The sequence below is a fragment of the Canis lupus genome, chromosome 7, assembly GCF_011100685.1.
Source record: "Canis lupus familiaris isolate Mischka breed German Shepherd chromosome 7, alternate assembly UU_Cfam_GSD_1.0, whole genome shotgun sequence".
Classification (NCBI taxonomy): Eukaryota; Metazoa; Chordata; class Mammalia; order Carnivora; family Canidae; genus Canis; species Canis lupus.
Genome location: NC_049228.1, coordinates 28,502,547 through 28,525,020, shown reverse-complemented (window position 1 = coordinate 28,525,020; position 22,474 = coordinate 28,502,547). Strand labels below are relative to the sequence as shown.

The window sequence follows — 22,474 nt, the reverse complement described above, 5'->3', positions numbered from 1 at the left end:
CAATGCAATCCCAATCAAAATCCCAATGGCATTTTTCATAAAAATTGAATAAACAATCCTAAAATTTGTATGGAATCACAAATGACCCTGAATAGCCAGAGCAATTTTGGGAAACAACAAAGCTAGAGGCATCATATTCCCTGGTTTCAAACTATATTACAAACTTAAAGTAATCAAAATAATATGGTATTTGCATAAAATCAGACACATACATCAAAATTCAGAGCCCAGAAATAAATCCACACATATATAGCTAAATAATTTACAACAACAGAGGAAGAATAAATGGTGTTCGAAAAACTGGACAGTTACATGCAAAAGAATGAAACTGGACCATTATCTTATACCATACATAAAGATTAATTCAAAATGGATTAAAGAGTGGAACATAAGACCTAAAACCATAAAACTCCCAGAAGAACATATAGGCAGTAAGCTTCTCGCCATAGGTCTTGGTTTATTTCTTTTCTTTTTTTTTTTATTTGACAGCAAAAGCAAAGGCAACAAAAACAAAAATAAATTAACTGGGACCAAATCAAACTAAAAATCTTCTGCCCAGTAAAAGAAACAAAAAATGAGAAGGCAGCATAATAAATGGGAGAATATATTTGCCAATAATATATCTGATAATGAGTTAATTTCTGAAGTATACAAAGAAATAATATGGAGTTCAACAGAAAAAAAAAATTCCAATCTGATTAAAAAATTAGCAGAGGCTCTAAATAGGCATTTTTCCAAATAAGTCATACAGATGGCCAACAGGTACATGAAAAGATGCTCAAAATCTCTGGGCATCAGTGAAATGCAAATCAAAACCACAATGAGATATCACCTCATACCTGTTAGAATGGCTATTACCTAAAAGACAAGAAATAGCAAGTGTTGGTAAAGATATGGAGAAAAGGGAACCATTGTGCACTGTTGGTGGGAATGTAAATCAACGCAGCCACTATGGAAAATCATATAGAGGTTTCTCAAGAAACTGACCACAAAACTATCATATAATCCAGCAAATTCACTTCTGAGTATTTATCGGAAAGAAACAAAAACATTAACTAAAAAGATATACACACCCCCATGTTCACTGCACCATTAATTTACAATATTCAATATATATAAGCAACCTAAGCATCCATCGATGGACAAGTGGATAAAGAAAATATGGTGTATGTATATGTATATGTGTGAATCTTGCCAGTTGTAACAATATAGATGGACCTTGAGGGCATTTTGCTACGTGAAATAAGTCAGAGAAATACAAATACTGAATGATCTCAGTTTTATGTGGAATCTAAGAACAAAACAAACTCATACTCACAGATATGCAGAACAGATTGGTAGTTGCCAAAGGTAGGTAGTGGCAGGTGGGCAAAACAGGTAAAGGTGTTCAAAAGGTACAAATTTCCAATTATAAAATAAAAAAGTCCTGGGGATATAATGTATAGCATAGTGACTATAGTTAATAATACTGTTTTGTATACTTGAAAATTGCTAAGAGAGTAAATCTTAAAAGTTCCCATCACAAGAAAAAACATTACTGTAAAGTAATGGATGTTAACTAGACTTAATATGATGATCATTTCATAATATATACAAATACATACAAATCATTATGATGTGCACCTGAAACTTATCTGTATGTCAATTATAGTTCAATAAAAAGATTTCAAATCAATAACCTGATTTTACACCTTAAGGAACCAGAAAAAGAATAAACTAAATCTCAAGCTTGTAGAAGGCAGGAAATAATAAAGATAGAGAGATACAATAGAGAATAGAGGAATGCCTGGGTGGCTAGTCAGTTAACTGTCCAACTCTTGGTTTTGGTTCAGGTCCCAATTTCAGGGTCATAAGATTGAGTTCCTCTCTCCCTCTTCCGTTGCCCCTTCCCACATGCTCTCTCTCTCTCCCCCTAATTAATAAATCTTAAAAAAAAAGAAATAGAAAATAAGCAAAAGAGAAAATAAAATCAAAAGTTGCTTCTTTGAAAAATCCACAAAATTGGCCAACTTTTAGCTAGATAAAAAAAAAAAGAGACAGAAGACTCAAATTAGTAGACTTGGAAATTAAAGTGTGACATTACTACTGACAGTAAATACATAAAAAGAATACTATAAACAATTGTAAGCCAACAAATTAGATAACCTAGATAAAATGGACAAATTCCTAGAAACACATAAGCTACATAATTAACTCATAATTTCAGAAATTCTGAATAGATCCATAGTAAATAATGAGATTAAAAACTTCCCAACAAAGAAAAGTCCAGGATCAGATGGCTTCACTGGTGAATTCTACCAAATATGCAAAGAAAAATCAACACCAATCCTTTTCAAACTCTTTCAAAAACTAGATAACTCATTCTATAAGATCAGCATTACTGATACCAAAGTGAGACAAAGATACCACAAAATAGAATATCTTTTATAAATACCCTTTATAAAGGGATAGTTTTATCTTTTATGAATATAGATGTGAAAGTCCTCAAAATACTAGCAAACAGTATCCAACAGCATATTAAAAGGATTACAAGCTATGACCAAATAGGTTCTATCCATGTATGCAAGGAAGTTCTACATATGAGAATCAATTAATGTAATATACCACATTAATAGAATAAAGAAAAATAATGATTATTCCAATTGATGCAGAAAAAGCATTTGACAAAACCTAACACTCTTTCAAATAAAAGCATTCAATAAATTAGGAATACAGGAAAATTCCCTCAATATGATAAAGAGCATATATGAAAAAGCTACAGCTAATATTATACTCAGTGGTAAAAGAATAAAAGCTTTCCCTAAAGAACAGGAATAAGACAAGTATGCCCACTTTCACCCACTTCTATTCAATATAGTATTGGAAGTTCAAGCCACAGAATTGAGGTATGGAAAAAAAATAAAAGCATTTTCTATTGGAAAAGAATACTGTATCTGCAGATGATAGGATCTCATATATTGAGAACTTTTAAAGCTAATAAATTCAGCAGTTGCAGAATACACTATGAACACAGAGAAAATCAGTTGTGTATCTATATATTAGTAATGAAAATTCCAAAAAAGAAGTCAAGAAAACAATTCCACTTACAATCAAAAAGAATAAAATACTAAGGGGTACCTGGGTGGCACAGCCAATTAAGTGTCCACCTCTTGGTTTTGGTTTTGGTAGCAATCTCATGGTCATGAAGTAGAGCCCCACATCTGGGGAAATTCTCTCTCCCTCTCCCTTTGACGCTCCCACTCGTGCTCTATCTCTCTCACAAATATTTTTTTAAAAAAAGAATGAAAGTACTAATACATTTAAGCAGAGAAGTGCAGCACTTAAACAGTGAAGACTATGAAATGTTGCTGGAGAAATTTGGTAATAATTAAATAAATGGACAGATACCCCTTGTTCATAGAATGAGTGACAATAGTGTTAAGATGGCAATATTCCCCAAAGTGACCTACAGATTCAATACAATTCCTATAAAAACCCCAAAGGCCTCTTTTATAGAAATGGAAAAGGGATCCTAAAATTCATATGGAAACACAAGGGACCCTCAGTAACCAAAACAATCTTGAAAAAGAACAAAGTTGGAAGACACACTTTCCAATTTCAAAATATACTACAAAGTTACAGTAATCAGAACAGTGAAATACTAGCATAAAAAGAGACATATAGGGGATCCCTGAGTGGCTCAGCAGTTTAGTGCCTGCCTTTGGTCCAGGACGCGGTCCTGGAGTCCCGGGATCGAGTCCCATGTCGGGCTCCCGGCATGGGGCCTGCTTCTCCCTCAATGGAATAGAACTGAGTCCAGAAATAAACCCCTATATCTACCATCAATTGATTTTCAACAAAAGTAGCAAGTCCTTTCACTGGGGAAAGAATGATCCCTTTAACAGATGGTGCCCAGACAACCAGGTATCCACATCTAAAGAATAGTTTATAGTGATATTAGTTTCACATGTACAATATAATGATTCAACAATTCTATATATCACCCAGTGCTCATCATAAGTATACTCTTTAATCCCCATCAGCTATTCCACTCATCCCTTCATCCACCTTTCCTCTGATAACCACCCATTTGTTCTCTATATTTAAGTTTTGGTTTCTTGATTTGTCTATTTTCCATTTGTTCATTTGTTGTTTCTTAAATTTCACATATGAGAGAAATCATATGGTATTTATCTTTCTCTAATTGACTTAATTTACTTAGCCTAAGTCTTTCCAAATCTACCCATGTCACTGCAAATGGCAAGATTTCATTCTTTCTGGTGGCTGAATAATATTGCATTGTGTATATATACCACCTCTTCTTTATCTATTCATCTGTTGATGGACACTGGGGCTGCTTCCACAATTTGGTTATTATAAATAATGCTGCAGTAAATATAGGTTGCACCTATTCCTTTGAATTAGTGTTTTGTGTGTGTGTGTGTGTGTTTTATAAATATATAGTAGTGCAATTACTGGATCATAAGATGTGTTCTATTTTTAACTTTTTGAGGAACCTCCATACTGTCTTCCAGTGAATGTAGCAGTTTGCCTTCCCAACAATAGTGCATGAAAGTTCGTTCCTTTTTCTCCACATCCCAACCAACACTTGCTTCTTGTGATTTTGATTTTAGGCATTCTGACAAGTGTGAAGTGATATCTCATTGTAGTTTTGATTTGCATTACACTGATGATAAGTGATGTTGAGCATCTCTTCATGTGTCTTTTGGCCATCTGTATATCTTCTTTGGAGATATGTCTGTTCATGTCTTCCGTCCATTTTTTAAAATTGGATTATTTGGGTTTTTTATGTTGATATGTAGAATTTCTTTATATATTTTGGGTACTAACCTTTTTTCAGATATATTATTTGCAAATATGTTCTGATTCAGTAGGTTGTCTTTCAGTTTTGTTGATTGTTTGCTTTAAGAAGCTTTTTTATTTTGCTATATGCAAAAGAATTAAACTAGACTACTCTCTTACTCTATACACAAAAATAAACTCAAAATGGATTAAGGGCCTAAAAATGAGATACAAAACCATAAAAATCCTAGAGTTAATTATGTGGTATAAAGTAAGGGTCCAATTTAATTCTTTTAATGTGTGCACATCCAATAATTTCTCTGACATCAGCTTTAGCAAAATCTTTCTAGATATGTCTCCTGAGGCAAGGGAAAACAAAAGAAATTAACTACTTGGCAATGGTTTCTTAAATAATGGCATCAAAAGCAAAAGCAACTAAAGAAAAAATTAAATTGGACTTCATCAAAATTTAAAGCTTTTGCATAAGGAAGGATATTATGAAGAGAATGAAAAAAAATAACACAGAGTGGGACAAAATATTTGCAACCATTTTTCTGATAAGAATCTAGTATCTAGACCATATAAAGAACTCTTTTCTCCAAAGCAGATAGACAAAGGCCAAGAAGCATATGAAAAGATGCTCAATGTCACTAGTAACTAGGGAAATGTAAATCAAAACCACAATAAGACACTAATTCACATCCACTGAATGGCCATTAATTAAAAAATGTAAGTAACAACTGTTGGTGATTCGAAAAACTGGAGCTCTCATACCCTGCTGTTGTGAATGTAAAATAGTATACTCACTGTGAAAAACAGTTTGGTGGTTCCTCAATAAGTTAAAACATACAGAATTAGTACATGACCCTGCAACAACTAGGGATATACCAGAGAGTGAAAAAAAAAGTATTCAAACAAAAACTAAAAACTAGTACAGGAATGTTCAAAGAGGCCTTACTCACAATAGTCAATGGATAGAAACAATCTAAATCTCCATCAATAGATGAACGGATAATCAAAATATGCTATATCCACACAATGAATTATCAATCAGCTATTAAATGGAATGAAGTACTAATGAATGCTAAAACATAGATGAATGTTGAAACATTTTATTGTATATAAAAAAAGAAGCTTTACACAAAGGCCATATACTGATTTTGCTTATCATATATTCATAGCACTTATAAATAATTACTTCTGATTATATATTATTTAAAGTCTGTATTCCTTGCTATGTTATAAGCACCACATAGGCAGAGAAAGTATGTATCATTTATCCGATACTTTTAATCACTCAGCCCAGTGACTTTTACATGGTAGAATTTGAAATAACCATTGACTGACTGACTGACTGACTGAATGAATGAATGCCATTTACTCTTAAAATCTTTCAGTGGTTCCCCACTGCTATTACATTTCTCAACTCTTTACTAAAGTTCCTGAGACCAATATGATTTGGACTGTTTTTCTTTGTAGCCTTATTTTCATTTCATTTAATAACTATTTAGTGAATACTTATGTTCTAGGCACTGTGCTGTATGGTGAGGCTACAATGAGAAGTAAAATATATAGTTCCTTAGCTTTTTGAAGCGTATAGACCAGCAGGAAAGACAAACTATAACAATTTACTTGTAAGAGTGGGTAAAGACAAAGTATTAGGCATCATGAGAACCTAGCTGGTATATCTGACCTGGTTTGTGGCTTATAGGATGAGAAAATGGCGGCTCAGGAAAGACTTTTTAGAAAAAAGACTTTTGCCTACTTAAGCAAAAATAGGAAAAATGAGGAGCTAGCTAGGTGAATAACAGGGCAAGATCCAGACAATGGGAAGGGCATTTGGAACCTAATACTGAGACACAGAGATCTAAAAGAAGTTATTTCTGTAAGAGTCAAGTATGAAATTATTGGGGGTAAGAAGGAAGCTGAGAGAGAGAGAAAGCTGAGAGTTGCTTCTAACTCTAAAAGCAATAAAAAGCCGTCGAACAGTTTTAAGAGGAGGCTAAAAAACCCATCACAAATAATTATGTATTTTTGTATATATCTGATTGAGGACATGACTATGTCTACTTAATCATTTCCTCAATGAACAGAACAATGGTAGACATATAATAGGTATTTTGCAAGTATTCATTAAACGCCCCTGAATCAAAACTAACTTTTAGCAGAACAAAAAATGAAACTGGATTTGATTCTATAATCTTCTACACATTTCAACATAAAGAGACTAGAGATTCCTCAGTAATAACTACAATGAAACCACTGAAATCAACTAATTAAAATTAAAGTGAATCAATTAGATTGAAAACATGTTGCTGTCCTGTTAAAAACAAAATATAAAGGTAAAAATATTACAAAAGGAATAGAATATATGTAATCATTATCAAAGAACCAATAATTAAAATGGAAGTTTCTGCCAGACATCAGAAACCATCAGGCCTGAATTATACATCAGCTGCATATTTCTAATCTGAAAGCAAGCAATGCAACCTGTTCATTACTTATATTGTCAAAATTAGACAAAACTGGAGAGTGTATTTCAACCTTCCAAATTCTGACCTTGTTTTACTTCAAACATTACAGTGACTTGTTTGGTTTTATTTTTTTTTTAACTCTAGATAACTTGGCTTTAAAAATAAGCACTAGGTTGAGAAATATGTCTAAAGGCCCGTACAGGTTCAAGAATCCTAATAAAACTCTCTTTTGGCACACTTATAATACATGAAAATAAGCTGATGGTATGTAAAATAGTGGCTCTCTGTCTAGAATAATCTTGAATCCAAAGTTGAAAGAGAAATAATTTATTATTTTCTTCTGCCATACAATTTTCAATCAAGATATTTTAAAAGACCAATGTAAGCAAATTTGAGTGAGGAAACAAATACCATACACTAGTCACGACCACATAATGCTATAAAAATTTTACTGATAAACTCTGGTTATTCTATAGTTTCAGATATATTCACCTACAATGAGGAAGGCAAGCCATATATGTCTCAGCCTCAAAGACGATGCAGTTGGTTGACTGAAAGATCGTATATTTGTTTAAATCCTTTTTAAGACTCGATTAAAGGCTGGAAGATCTTTCTGTGACGATCAAGGCCATATCAAGCCGGGATGAACACATTCAGCAAAAGCATATTATGACTTGAAATAATGTCACCACATTATGTGCATGTTTTATCTTTTAAAAGCATTTTCATATTTGGTCCACAGATCTCCCATAAGGTGGTATTTGCCCCATATTTAAATAAGGAAACTGTGTCCCAAAAAAAAAAAAAAATACATGTGACTTTCCTTGTATACTCCCCTTATCCCTAACAGTGACTTAACTAAAAATAGAGAGTCCTAATTAGGATTGCTTTCTATTGGATCACTGCTAACTCTTGGTCCAGTGACAGGCATCCTTTCCATCAGGGATCCTCAGGGATGATCTTATCTTTGACAGGAAGTCAAATAAATAATCCCAACAGACACAATTTCTTTAAAGAGGAAGGGATACTGCAAATATTTTTAAACTAAATACATTATGGCCCGTCCCACGACAAGCTCCTGAACAAACCTCTTCATAATCATGAGCCTCCTACAAATATTACACTGTACACATGGTAGTCCAGGGGATGAAATGGATGAGGACAGCAGAAACAGGCTGGAAGGAAGGAGCCCGCTCAGCCCAGCCTCTCCCATAAATAAAGCGCCACCATTTCTCTCTTCGTTTATCGTGTCAAAACCCCATGGCGGGGAACCCCAAACAGGAGGCAGACAGCAGAGGCACTTCATTCCCAGGCTCCTAGGGATTTATTCCACTAGGGAAGGGGAGAGTTCAAGCAGGCGCTTGGAGAGGGGGAGGAAGACGCGGTTTACTGGGCCCTTCGCCCTCCTCCCGTGCACAATGTGATGTATGCAGCGAGGATACCGTCTTCGATGCCGTCAGGGTCCTGCCAGGTAAGAGGGGGAGCCTCGCCCCCCCTCAAGGGCCCTTTTATCTTTTCCCCAGTGCACCTTCCCCCCTTCCCTTCCGTGACTTCTCCCCCGGTCTTCCACCCCTACTCTAAGGTTCTAGCTTGGCCCAGTGACACCTCAAAGCCAACCCAAGGCCCTCTAGGAATATCTTCAGGCCCGGCGGGGCAGGAAGGACCGAGTCTTGGGGAGTGGTCACCTTTTGAGGTATCTGGCGTCCTCCCCTTGCATGGCGGCGGCGACGGCAGCGTGGGGAGGATGGGGATATCTGAGAAAGCCGGCGGAGCAATTTCCAGGGACGGTGGCCAAAGTATCCCCACACCCAAAGGCGATGACAGTCCCGAGGCCTGCAAGGCCGGGCGGCGGCGGCGGCGCTGCGGTTACCACGGTGAGACCGCCGGCTCCTCCCACAGCTCCCAGGCCCCAAAACACTGGAGGGACCCAGCCCCGCCCAGCCCCGCCTCCCCCAACCCGCCCCAAAGGCGCATGCGCCCGCTCCGCCGCGCCTTGTGCGCAGGCTCAGTGTGAGATGCTGGTCCCTGGGATTAATCTGACGCACCCTGGAGCAGAGCGTGAAGGACTTTGCGGCAGATTTCGGCGTGTGCGGTCGCGGAATGACTCTTCTGATCACCGCCCCCTTGAGGATGGAAATTGCAAGAGTCATCCAGGTCAACTGGGTTGAAATTTCAGGTCTTATTTCAAAAAAAAAAAAAAAAAAAAAAAAAAAAAGAAAGTAAAAGGGAATCCATTAGCCTTTTATTTAGTGAATGCTGTAGAACAGTTCAGCCCGGGGCTGTAACCTGTAAAGTGAGGTCTGTGTTCGGAGGCATTGTGGGAAAGAAAGGATGTGCTCTGATTGCACTGAGCAGCTCTTCATTTGTGGAGAGAGTTTGATCCTCGTTCAAAATGAGTACCGTTAATCACTTTTGATTCAGTGCACTGAATTGATTCCAGTTTGGTATTCTGCATCTGGAGTGGACTCCCCCATCCCCACCTCTCCATCCCCCACGCACAGACAAACAAACGAACTCCTGAAATGCCAACTCTTACACTAATAAGAAGGCCTCTTACTTTCCTCTGTGTCATGCCCTCTTATTAAACTATTACAAAATTCTATCATTTCTTCCTTCACGATACTCTTGTAATCCAGCTTTTCTTCTCCATTCTTACTTCTGTTCATCTAGCCACTTCATACGTGGAATATATTCTTTCCCAACAGGACTTCCTATTTTCTGTTTTTCCTAAATATTCATTCTGAACAATGGTATGAAATTTTACAAGCTATCATTCATGGCTAGATTACCTTAAAACCCTCACAATATCTAAAACTGCCAGATCACAATATTCATTACAATGCATAGGTAATATAATAAGCGTTCTTGCAAAGTAAGCTTCTTGAGATCAAAGATTATTTTGCTGTGTTAACCACTGTAACCTTGGAACAGCATCTGGCCCATAATTGGCACTAAATAAATACTTAGAGCTGAAAAAGAAATGCATACCCGAGCTAGAAAAAACAACAAAAATCTAGAGGAAATGCCCCAAGGACAGAAAGGAAGATAGAGCTGAAAATTAGAGCAATGAGAAGATAAACTGAAACTGGGACTGAGCTGGAAGACTTGTCAGTCTATAACAGGAAAAGTACAAGATGAGCCTGGGCATTTTATGCTTGAAAGTAGAGAAATATTCAAAGACTAAGAGATCGTGTCCAAAAGACACCGGTCAATTTTGAGATAATTTACATCAAAAGGAATAATTACTGGGGCAGTTGGGTGGCTCAGTCAGTTAAGCATCCAACTCTTGATTTCAGATCAGGTCATGATCTCAGAGTCATGAGATCAAGCCCTGTGTTGGGCTCCTTGCTGAGCAAGGAGTCTGCTTGAGATTCTCTCACCTTCTGCCCCTCCCCCCACACACCTACTCTCTCTCAAATGAATAAATATATTTTTTTAAAGGGGAATTATTACTGTGGTTGATTTAACACATTAATAAAATCCAGAGGTCTATGATGTTATGAAACAGTGGATAGAAAAACCCTCAAAAAAAAAAAAAAAAAACCCTCACTTTCATTGAAGGCAACAGCTACCTTAAAACCTTACTCTGAAAATCAGTAACTAAGGGGAAGAAATAAGCATTTGATCCAGGTGTTTCCTAATCCAGGGAAAAGAATTATGGTAAGAAATGGTAACACTCTGTATCTTTAAAAGTTTTTTTTTAATCTGACTGTAGATGACACACAATGTTGCATTAGCTTCAGGTGTACAACAGTGTTGAACACCTGAGAGTATGCTAGGCTCACCACAAGTATAGCTACCATTTATCATCATACAATATACCATTGACTGTATTTCCTTTGCTGTACCATTTATCCTCATGACTTCATTCCATAACTGGGAGCTTGTATCTCCTATATCCCTTCACCTATTTTTTCCATTCCCCCAAACCTCTGGCAACCATCAATCAGTTTGCTCTTAGTATCTGATTCTGCTTTTTTGTTTGTCCATCAATATATGAATGAATAAAGAAGGTGTGGTGTGTATATGATGTGTAATGGAATATCATTCAGCCATTAAAAAGAATGAGATCTTGCCACTTGTGACAACATAGATGAACTTAGAGAGTATTATGATAAGTGAAATAAGTCAGACTGAGAAAGACAAATACCATGCGATTTTACTCATATGTAAAACCTAAAAAAAAAAAAAATGAATAAACAAACTTTTAAAGAAATCAAATGACTAATTGAAGTTTTTCTCACAAAGAATATTCTAGACACAGCATCACTGATGAATTCTACCTAGGAAATGATGTCAAATTACATATTTACACAGAAAATAGAGACTGAAGGAATATTTACCAACTAATTTAATTATATTAACATTATCAAAGATATAAAACAAAAGTCACAAATATCCTTATGAACATATATGCAACAATAATTAATAAAATATAAAAAATATAATTAATAAAATATTAGCAAATTAAACCTGCAGTACATAAAGAAATAGTACCTCATGACCAGATAGGCTTTATCCCAGGAATGCAATATTGGTTTAACATATGAAAATCCAATAATATAATTTGACATATTAACAACATAAAGATGAAAAACAATATGTTCACAGCAATAGTGGCAGAAAATGAATTTGGCAAAATTCATTTTTAAAAGAGCTACCAGCAACTAAGAGTAGAAGATGACTTCCTCATTCTAATAAAGACATCTGTGTCAGTTTATTTCTAGGCTTTCTATTATGGTCTATTGGTCTATATATCAGGAAGTATGATCCCTCCCATTATGTTCTTCTTAAGATTGCTCTGGCTACTTTAGGTTCATTGTGGTTCCACATAAATTTTAGGATTTTTTTTCTGTTTCTGTAAAAAATACCATTGGAGTTTTGATATGGTTGTGTTGAATCTGTTAAATCACTTTAGATAGTATGAACATTTTGACAATATTCTTCCAATCCATGAACACAGAATGTCTCTCCATTTACTTATGTCTTCATTCTTATTTATCAATGCGGTGTAATGTTCAGAGTAGAAGTCTTTTATCTTCTTAGTTTATTTATTTTTTAAGATTTATTTATTTCAGAAAAGGAGAGCAAGCGAGAACACATGAGTGGGAGAAGGGGCAGAGGGAGAGAGTCTTAAACAGATGCCCACCTGGGGCTCCATCCATGATCCATGATCATGACCTGAGCCTAAACCAAGAGTTAGACACTCAACTGACTGAGCCACCCGTGTGCTCCTAGTTAAATTTATTTCTAAGCATTTTATTCTTTTGATTATATTGTAAATGGGATTCTTCATTTCTTTTTCAGATAATTAATTGTTAGTGTATTGAAATGTAATTAATTTTTATGTTGATTTTGTATTCTACAACTTTATTGAATTTGTTCTAACAGATTTCATATGTTTTTAGGGCTTTCTATATATCGATTATGTCATGTGCAAATAGAGATGATTTTCTCTCTTTCTTTATGATTTGAATGCCTTTTCTTTTTCTTGCCTAATTGATCTGGTTGGTGCTTCCAGTAGTATATTGATTAAAAGTGACAAGAACGGGGATCCTTGCCTTTTTCCTGATTTTTTTTAAAGATTTTATTTATTTATTCATGAGAGACACAGAGAGAGAGGCAGAGACACAGGCAGAGGAGAAGCAGTCTCCACACAGGGAGCCAAATGTGGGACTTGATCCTGGAATCCCAGGATCATGCCCTGGGCCAAAGGCAGGCGCTTAACCACTGAGCCACCCAGGGATCCCTCCTTTTTCCTGATCTTAAAGTACAAGCTTTAATTTTTTCAATGTTAAGTATGATGTTAGCAGTGGTTTTCCTTCCAATAATTTCCTTCCATTCCTAGTTTATTGAAACTTTTTTTTACTATGAAGGGATGTTGAATTTTGTGAAATGCTTTTTCTGCATCTATTGAGATGATCATGAGATTTTTATCTTTAACTCTATGAATATGATTTATCATATTTATTAATTTGGGTATGTTGAACCATCCTTGCATCACAATATTCACTTGATTGTGGTTCTTTGATTCGCTTCAAATGTGCATTTGAATTCAGTTTGCTAGTGTTTTTTTTCTGAGAATTTTTGTGTTTATATGCATTAGGTGTATTGGCTAGTAGTTTTCTTGAACTGTACTCATCTGGCTTTAGCATCGGGACAATACTAGTTTCATCAAATGAGTCTGGGAGTTTTCCTTCCTCCTTAACTCTTTTTGGAATAGTTTGAGGGGGACTGGTGCTAATTCTTCTTTAAATATCTGGTGGAATTCACCATGAAACCATCTGGTCTTAAGCTTGTCTTGTTTTGGGAAGTGTTTGATTACTGTTTCAATCTTAGTGTATTTCAAAAATCAACTCTTAGTTTTGTTTATTTTTTCCATTGTTTTTCTAGTCTTTATTTTTGCTCTGATCTTTGTTATTTTTTCTTTCTCTTCTCCTATTGTTACTTGGGGTATAAAATTAGGTTGTTTAAGATCTTCTTTCTTAATGCAGGCATTTAGGACTATGAATTTCATTCTTAGTACTGCTTTTGCTGTATCCCATATATTTTGGTATATTGTGTCTCCACTTTCATTTGTTTCAAGAAATTTTTTGATATTGTTTTTGACTTCTTATTTGACCCATTGGTTGTTCAGGACTATGTTAATTTCCACATGTTTGTGAATTTTCCAGTTTTCCTTCTGCTACTGACTTCTAGTTTCATTAATACTGTGAAGATACTAGATATGATTTCAGTCTTATTAAGTTTATTAAGACTTTTTTTGTGATCTAACACGTGATCTGTCCTGGAGAATGTTTCATGTGCACATGAGAAGAATGTTTTCTCTGCTGTTGTCAGATTGAATGTTTTGTATATATCTGTTAGGCCCATTTGGTCTATAGTGTTGTTCAAGTCTACTGTTTCCCTATTGATTTGTCTGGATTTTCCATTCATTATTGAAAGTAGGGTATTGGAGCACCTAGGTGGCTCAGTCAGTTAAGCATCTTACTCTTGATTTCAGCTCAGTTCATGATCTCAGGGTCGTTAGATCAAGCCCTGTGTTGGGCTCTGTGACAGGCATGGATCCTGCTTGAGATTTTCTCTCTCCCTCTCCCTATGCCCTTCACTTCCCCATCTCTCCCTCTCTCTCTCTCTCTAAAAAAAAAAAAAAAAAGGAAAGAACGTGGGATATTGATATTTCCTACTATTATTGTATTTCTGTCAATTTCTCCTTCCAATTCTGTTAATATTTGCTTGCTTTCTATTTAGGTGCATATATATTTATAACTATATATTTTCTTGGCTGTCAGTAGGGCTTTATTCCTTTCTGGAGGGTCTAGAGTAGAATCAGTGTCCTTTTTAATCTTCTAGAGGCCATTCACATTATTTACTCGTGGCCTCTGTTATCCATATTCAAAGCAAGCAAGAATGGCCAAATTCTCATACTGCCATTTTGGTAGTCCTCCTTCCATCATCACTCTTCCTAAGACCACTGCCAGGAAAGGTTTTCCATAAGAATTTTAATAAGTCATGTGGGCCCACCTGGATAATCCAAGATAGTTTCTCTATGTTAAAATAAATTCTTACCCTTAGTTGTATCTGTTGAGTCCCTTTTTGCATTTAAGGTGATATATTTACAGATTCCAGGGATTAGGATATAGGCATTTGGCCAGGTGGGGGAAGGGGAAGAGTATTATTTTTCCTACAAAAACACCCACTATAATGATTAATAATGGGCCCTCAACTCTATGGTCAATTAATATTCAACAAAGGAGGAAAGACTATCCATTGGAAGAAGGACAGTCTCTTCAACAAATGGTGCTGGGAAAAGTGGACAGCCACATGCAGAAGAATGAAACTAGACCATTCTCTTACACAATATGCAAATATAAACTCAAAATGGATAAAAAATCTAAATGTGAGACAAGAATCCATCAAAATCCTAGAGGAGACCACAGGCAACACCCTTTTTGAACTTGGCCACAGCAACTTCTTGCAAGATACATCTATGAAGGCAAGGGAAACAAAAGCACAAATGAACTATTGGGACTTACTCAAGATAAAAAACTTCTGCACAGCAAAAGAAACAGTCAACAAAATTAAAAGACAACCTACAGAATGGGAGAAGATATTTGTAAATGATATATCAGATAAAGGGCTAGTATCCAAGATCTATAAAGAACTTATTAAACAACAAGAAACAACACCCAAGAAACAAACAATCCAGCCATGAAATGGGCAAAATACATAAACAAAAGTTTCACCAAAGAAGACATACATATGGCCAACAAGCACATGAGAAAATGCTCCGCATCACTTGCCATCAGGGAAATACAAATCAAAACCACAATGAGATACCACCTCACACCAGTGAGAATGGGGAAAATTAACAAGACAGGAAATAACAAATGTTGAAGAAGATGTAGAGAAAGGGGAACCCTCTTGCACTGTTGGTGGGAATGTGAACTGGTATAGCCACTCTGGAAAACTGTGTGGAGATTCCTCAAGTAGTTAAAAATAGAGCTACCCTACACCCAAAAATTGCACTGCTCAGGATTTACCCCAAAGATACAGATGCAGTGAAAGACCGAGACACCTGTACCCCAATGTTCATAGAAGCAATGTCCACAATAGCCAAACTGTGGAAGGAGCCTCAGTGTCCATTGGAAGATGAATGGATAAAGAAAATGTGATAACAATGGAATATCACTCAGCCATTAGGAACGACGAACACCCACCATTTGCTTCAACGTGGGTGGCACAGGAGGGTATTATGCTGTGTGAAGTCAGTCAATCGGAGGACAAATATTATATGGTTTCATTCATTCAGGGAATAAAAAAATAGTGAAAATGATTAAAGGGGAAAGGAGAGAAAATAAGTGGGAAATATCAGAGAGGGTGACAGAACATGAGAGACTCCTAACTCTGGGAAATGAACAAGGGGTAGTGGAAGGGGAGGTGGGCAGGGGATGGGGTGACTGGGTGACAGGCACTGAGGGGGGCACTTGGCATGAGCTCTGGGTGTTATACTATATGTTGGCAAATCGAACTCCAATAAAAATAATATAAATATAATTATAACAAATATAACAAAACAAATATCAAGCAAATAAAACCCACTATGCTCCTAAAATAAATTCATTTATAGTAAAATGTATGTGTATGAGGCAGGATTTAAAAATTCATTAAGAATCTAACATGGACTTCATAGAATATAGACTATTTTTCTATGCCATTTAGACGAATGAAAATAGAAGTGAAAAGCAATCTCAGCTCCAATATCTTTCTGTGCCTTTTTCCCTTTCTGTTTTTCTCACTTGTCCTTCAAATGAAGACTATGCAGTGCTAGAAAGAGGTAGTATAAATGAGTGGGGGGATTTACTTATCCTTTGTTCCAACTCCAATAAAATATTGTCAGTTGAAGTAGAAAAAAATAAATAAAGCATCAGAAAATATCAAATGTTGACAAGAATGTGGAGCAACTAGAGTTCTACATTCCTTGCAAGAATGCAAAACGGCACAACCATTTTGGAAAACAATTTGGTAGTTTCTACAACAGCTAAGCATACATTTACCACATGACCCAGTAATTCCACTTCTAGATAATTACCCAAGAGAAATTAAAACATATGTCTACAAAAAATGGTATCTACGAATGTTCACAACTGCTTGCATAATAATACAAAACTGGAAATAACACAAATGTCCATTAATATGTCAACTGATACAAATTTTGGGAGGGTCAGCATTAAAAAAATAAATTGCTAGTATATACAGCAACATAAATAAATCTAAAAACATTATGATCAAAGAAACATATGGTTTGATTCCATACATAAGACATTCTTGAATTAAAATAAAAAGACTATTATGATGGAAGACCAACAAGTGGTTGCTTATGCCTGGCAGAGAGGACACACAGAGCGTAGTCAGATTGGGAAGAATTTGGGTATTGGTTATTTATATATGTGAACACACTTGTCAAAATTCATCAAACTGTATACTTTAAATGACTTCACTTTACTGTATATAAATTATTTCTCAATTTGGTTGTTTTAAAAGGTATAACAAACAAGGAAATGAGAAATTCATATTTAGATATAATTAAATAATTCCAAAGATAAAGAGATTTGAGAAGTTTTAAAATTTTTTATATGTATTAATTTAACATTTCCCTCTTATTCCAACCTCCTGTCAAATTGATTATAAATTTTTTGAATGAAGAAACCAATCCCATTCAGCATATGGAACTGGCTGTGATAGGTAAGAGCCTGAATTCTGTGATGGTTAAAAACCTGAAAACTGAATTCTCAGAACTATGTGTAGAGTATCTGATCCACCATTTATTTACTCTTTGACCTTGGGCAAGCTAAACATTATAAGCTTTGATTTTCTCATCTATAAAATAAGAATGATAATAGTTTATGTATCTTAGAGTTATTGTAATGTTAAATGAGGTAGCATAGGTAAATTTATACCAGGGTAATTATGACATAAATGTTAGTAACTCTTATTAGATAAACTAAGTATTTGAAAATCCTATATTAATCATGTGACTCTGAAGAAATCACTCAAGCTATATCTTCTTAATTTAGAAAAATTGGGATTAATACCCAAAATATAAAAGATTTAGATGAGTAGAAAACAAGTTAATATTTTGTGAAAGTCTTGTAAAGTTACATGAAACTTGTTATGATTTCAACTTTACCCTTAGATTTGTTCAACTGCATTTTGAATACTGTACTAGCTACAGTGAGGAGTTTAAAAGTATAGAGAATAGTTAATGCTACTTCTTGGTCTTATAATTTAACACCCTGTATGACAGGGTGTTAAAAATACAAATACAAATAACCCCAGTGATACATTGACATTCCAAGAGTGGTTCCTGGAGGGCCTTGGAGCTATTAACAGTCAGGCTGCACTGCTTTGGAAAGCCTTCTTAATATCACAGTTTGGCTCTATAAGCAAAACTCTTCCTCTTGGTAGCTTTTTCTAAACTCCAGACTCAGTAAAGTGCCTTCTCTTTTCTCCTACTGCATTTACTGTACATTATGGACACAATTTGTTTATACTTCTATCTTTTCGAATAAGACTAATTAAAAAGGTACAAAATCATGGATTTCCAACTACATTTCTAATCATAGTGCTTCGCACATAGTCATAATTAATGTATGGTAACTGCTGCTGTATCAGATACAATTACAACCTTCAAGGAGCTCATAAAGTAGTCATCAGGTCTGTAAACAAATACCTTTTGAACATATTAGTGCATGTCATAATGGTAACATGAAACAGGTAGAGTGTTTTCATATAGGAGGGAGTAATCCACTCGTACTGGTGGATAGAGTTCAGGGTAGGGGTCACAAAGGATGAATAAAATTTTTCTTAGCAGAGAGCATAACAGGGATATTCTAGAAAAAGGCAATAGGACATAAAAAGACACAAAAGCTTGAAGCATCATGGTGTGTTTAAGTAACTGCAAACAGTTTGAGATGTTTAGAGAATTAGGTTTGCATAAGAGCAGTAAAAATAATTTCAGAAGAGCCAGCAAGAGCAAGATCATGGAAAGTCTAGTATAAGAAAATATGATATTTGGATATTTTCTTTGGGCATGGGGAGCCATGGAACTGTTTTAATATAGGAAAGTCATGTTGAAATTTATTACTTTTGGCAATATTAATTGTTCTATACTTTACCACACGGCAACATAGAACAGATGTGTAAGAATTACATTTTTATTTTCCAAATATGTTGCTTTTACATTTCTTCATATGCTTTAAGAATCTATAGAAAATCCTTTCTTGGGCGCCTTGGTGGCTCAGCGGATGAGTGTCTGCCTTTGGCCCAGGGTGTGATCCCAGAGTCCTGGGATCAAGTCCCACATCAGGCTCCCTGCATGGAGCCTGCTTCTCTCTCTGCCTGTGTCTCTACCTCTGTGTGTGTGTGTGTGTGTGTGTGTGTGTGTGTGTGTGTCTCATGAAGAAATAAATCTTAAAAAAAAAAAAAAAAGAAAATCCTTTCTTACCTTGTGACTGCCTTTGGGATATCATTAAATGGCCATTGTAGTCCAAAGAGTCCACATCCACTGGCTATTAATGCAGTCATCTTCTCTCTTTTCAAATTAACTTGAGCTCACAATGCACATCTTAAAGTAAAGGAGATTTCAGTTAAAAGGACCCTTTAAAATACATCCTCCTCTTGACAGTAGTAACCTCTGTTTTCAACTAGTATGACATCAGACAACAATTATGACATCATTGGGTTGCTCCAATGGTCAGAACAAGAGGTAGGTGACCCACAAGGACAATAAATAATGAATCTCTGTGCTTTTCTCTTTCCTCAGGTTCTCTTATAGCCTGAATCATACTTTTAGAAAATACTTGTGTTGTGTGTCAACCTGGTGATTCTCAAAGACATGCAGTTAAATGAATACTCCATAAAATATAAGTAGAAAATGTGCACCTTTAGTCATACATATATCCATAAACATTCATTCACACACAAACCCCTGATTTTGAATTTATACATGTGAATATATACATACATGTTCAATTGGAAGTTCTCTGCAAGAGAGCATAGTTATTGTTATGCGTTTGGAGAGATGCTCATGACATGTTGAGAAGGAAGAGGATCTGAATATATTCACCCAGATTAGCTATATTTATTAATATAGCCAAAATTTATGAGCAGGTATTGCTTTAGACCGGAGTATGCAAAAAGTGAATAGACATAGTGCCTGACTTGAAGTGTATCTAAATCTAGTAGGGATACACAGAAGGTGAATAAATAAACTCAAAGTAAAATGTTCTATGGTAGAGTTACACTGTATCTCTGTAGAAATCAAGATGACTATGGAATCATTAGTAAGACATTTAATGCCTATCCAACACAGGGCGTTCATCTAAGAATTGAGGCTGCAATGAGAGTGAAATACAGACCTACCCTGAAGGAGTTCAAAGTCTATAAAGAGGCAATCCAATCAAAGAACAAGTAACTGGGGTCTCAGCCATATTTCCCACACACCTACATCGCAACTCATGTTTTTCTTTTTTTATGGATCTTGTTATTTTAAACTGTCTTACCTATTTTGTTCTTGTAAGAGGATGCCACACTATATCTTCAATTTATTACTTCAATTCATAATCTCTCACAATGCTAGAAATGTCATTTGAGTTGGAGATATTAAGTGAATCCAATCTCTCATTCAAGTACACGTTAGTTTAGTACATATATGTTCCAGGCACAATTCAGAGCTAATGTAGTAGTCCAGGCAGGGTAAATTCAGGCATCTGAATTTGTATCATCTGTATTAGCAACCAGATGTTTCCTTTGAAATCTTAGTAGCAGAATTGGAAAATTTTTAGAGCTGGAGAGCATATGACAACTACTACCAAACGTCTCTGCTGAAATGAGTTGAAAACTGTTGGGTCACCAAGGAGTGCTTCTTCTTCACCTCTTAAAGAAAGGTATGCCATAACATAAGTGTGACATACCTTCCATGTCATTAAGAACAGAACTAGAACCATCAGTTCATTCCAAATCAGTTCCTAGCAACAACCAGTTAGCAACAATAACTTTGAAGTTGGTTGTGAAATGAATTTGTGCTTCTAGGGTTGAAATATATTACGATCTAATGGGTGACATAATCCCCTAAGTAGGGGCTACAATTAAATCACATGTTGTTTGACTTTAAAATTTGAACTTTGATATTTCCTTTCTTTCATTTCCTTTCCCTTCTCTTCCCACCACCCCTTCCTTCCATTTTTTTCTCCCTTCTTTCCTCCCTTTTTTTTTTCTTTTCATGTGTAGACAGCACATGTGTCATAGAAATAACTGCACATTAGAAACAGAGTTGTAGGGATGCCTGAGTGAATCAGTGGTTGAGTTTCTGCCTTAGGCTCAGGGCATGATCCTGGGTTCTGGGATAGAGTCCACATTGGGCTTCCCTGCAGAGAGCCTGCTTCTCTGTTGGCTTATGTCTCTGCCTCTCTGTTTGTCTCTCATGAATGAATAAATAAAATCTTAAAAAAAAGAAACAATTTTATCTGATTTTGAGCATTTCCTACCAAATCTATCTCTCTTCAAAGAGAGAGAGCTGAAAAGTAAGATACTTCTATTCCAAACTTGGCAAAATGTAAAATATTTCTCTCAAATCAGTCTTGCTGCATTTCCCTTTCATTGGTATGTGAACTTTTTCTTTCCAAATGAGTCAGTTAAGGATGCCAACATTCTCTTAATAAAAGGTGCTAGTAAGCCATCAGAAAAACAAAACAAAGTAAAAACAAAGTAAACTTCTCTAAATTTTTCTCTCTGGCATGGTGATAAGATTTCTCCTTCAATCTCTTCCTTGATACTGAACCAGGCACTTGATACCCAACCAGGCCCTTGGGCCTTGGGTGTGATATTTAGTATTATAATGAAGGAAAAAGTTGATGAAAGTTCAGCACTGGGGTCCACCTTGGTGCAGGCTAGTTTGGTCTGGTCTTCGCCAATCTCTGTAGTAAACATTCTCCTTTTGGTAGGCATATCTGCAAGATATGCTACTCAAGGACATAGAGTTTTAGGTTGTTGTTGCTGTTGTTTTGTCCTTGTGGAGGCAGCCAAAGAATACTTGGTTTTGTGGTCAGTGTTGAAGTGACCTGAGTCTAGTTCCTGCTCTGTCTTATCCTCACTGAACTCTATGAAATAATCTCCACCATAACCAAGTGGACATGCTGATGGAAATTCCTCCATCTGAACTAAGGAAACATGAACAACTTAAACATTTTTAAAAGCAAGATTGGTTTTATTTTACTTTAGTAAAATATTTTCCTGGATACCAGAATACCTTTTTCTTACTGACCTTGAGATTTGGGGCCAGGATTGATTCTAAGGTTATTCTGTTGTCTATACATATGAGTTTATAATATTAAAGTGGAACAAATATGAAAAAACTGAAGTGGAAAGTCAAATATCACCTAAGGAACACTTATTCTAGTTTTTCATTTGCTGGTCAATTTATTCAGAGCAAAGAAACAAACAAACTAAACAGGCTATAGGAAGTGCTCAGTAAATGAGTTTTGAATGACTACTTATAGAGGAGAAAAATCACCAAATAAATTGAAACTTAGTGGTACTTTGTCATAAAGTAGTAGGTTGCATTTAATTTTTTGCATGTAGGACATTAGGGTGAAGACTATATAGAAATTGGGGCTTCTCAGGGCGGGGGAGGTCAGGGAGGCCCAGTCAGTTAAGTG

The 22,474-nt window shown here is 35.7% G+C and overlaps 1 protein-coding gene across 4 annotated transcripts in view; it reads right to left on the bottom strand.

The window, feature by feature from the left end:
• The window catches only part of KIFAP3 (kinesin associated protein 3), a 157,558-nt gene extending 136,853 nt beyond the window's left edge, over window positions 1-20,705 (bottom strand). The window contains exons 1-2 of one of the 4 annotated variants that reach the window (XM_038542576.1): window positions 20,321-20,705; window positions 19,264-19,383 (exon numbers count right to left, since the gene is read on the bottom strand). In XM_038542576.1, the coding sequence (XP_038398504.1) occupies window positions 19,264-19,343 (80 nt within the window). In that variant the 5' untranslated portion in view covers window positions 19,344-19,383; window positions 20,321-20,705. Of the gene's footprint in view, window positions 1-8,941; window positions 9,177-19,263; window positions 19,384-20,320 lie in introns of those variants that run through there. The other 3 variants (XM_038542579.1, XM_038542577.1, XM_038542578.1) reach the window with 3 other exon arrangements.
• Between the last annotated feature and the right edge of the window lie 1,769 nt (window positions 20,706-22,474).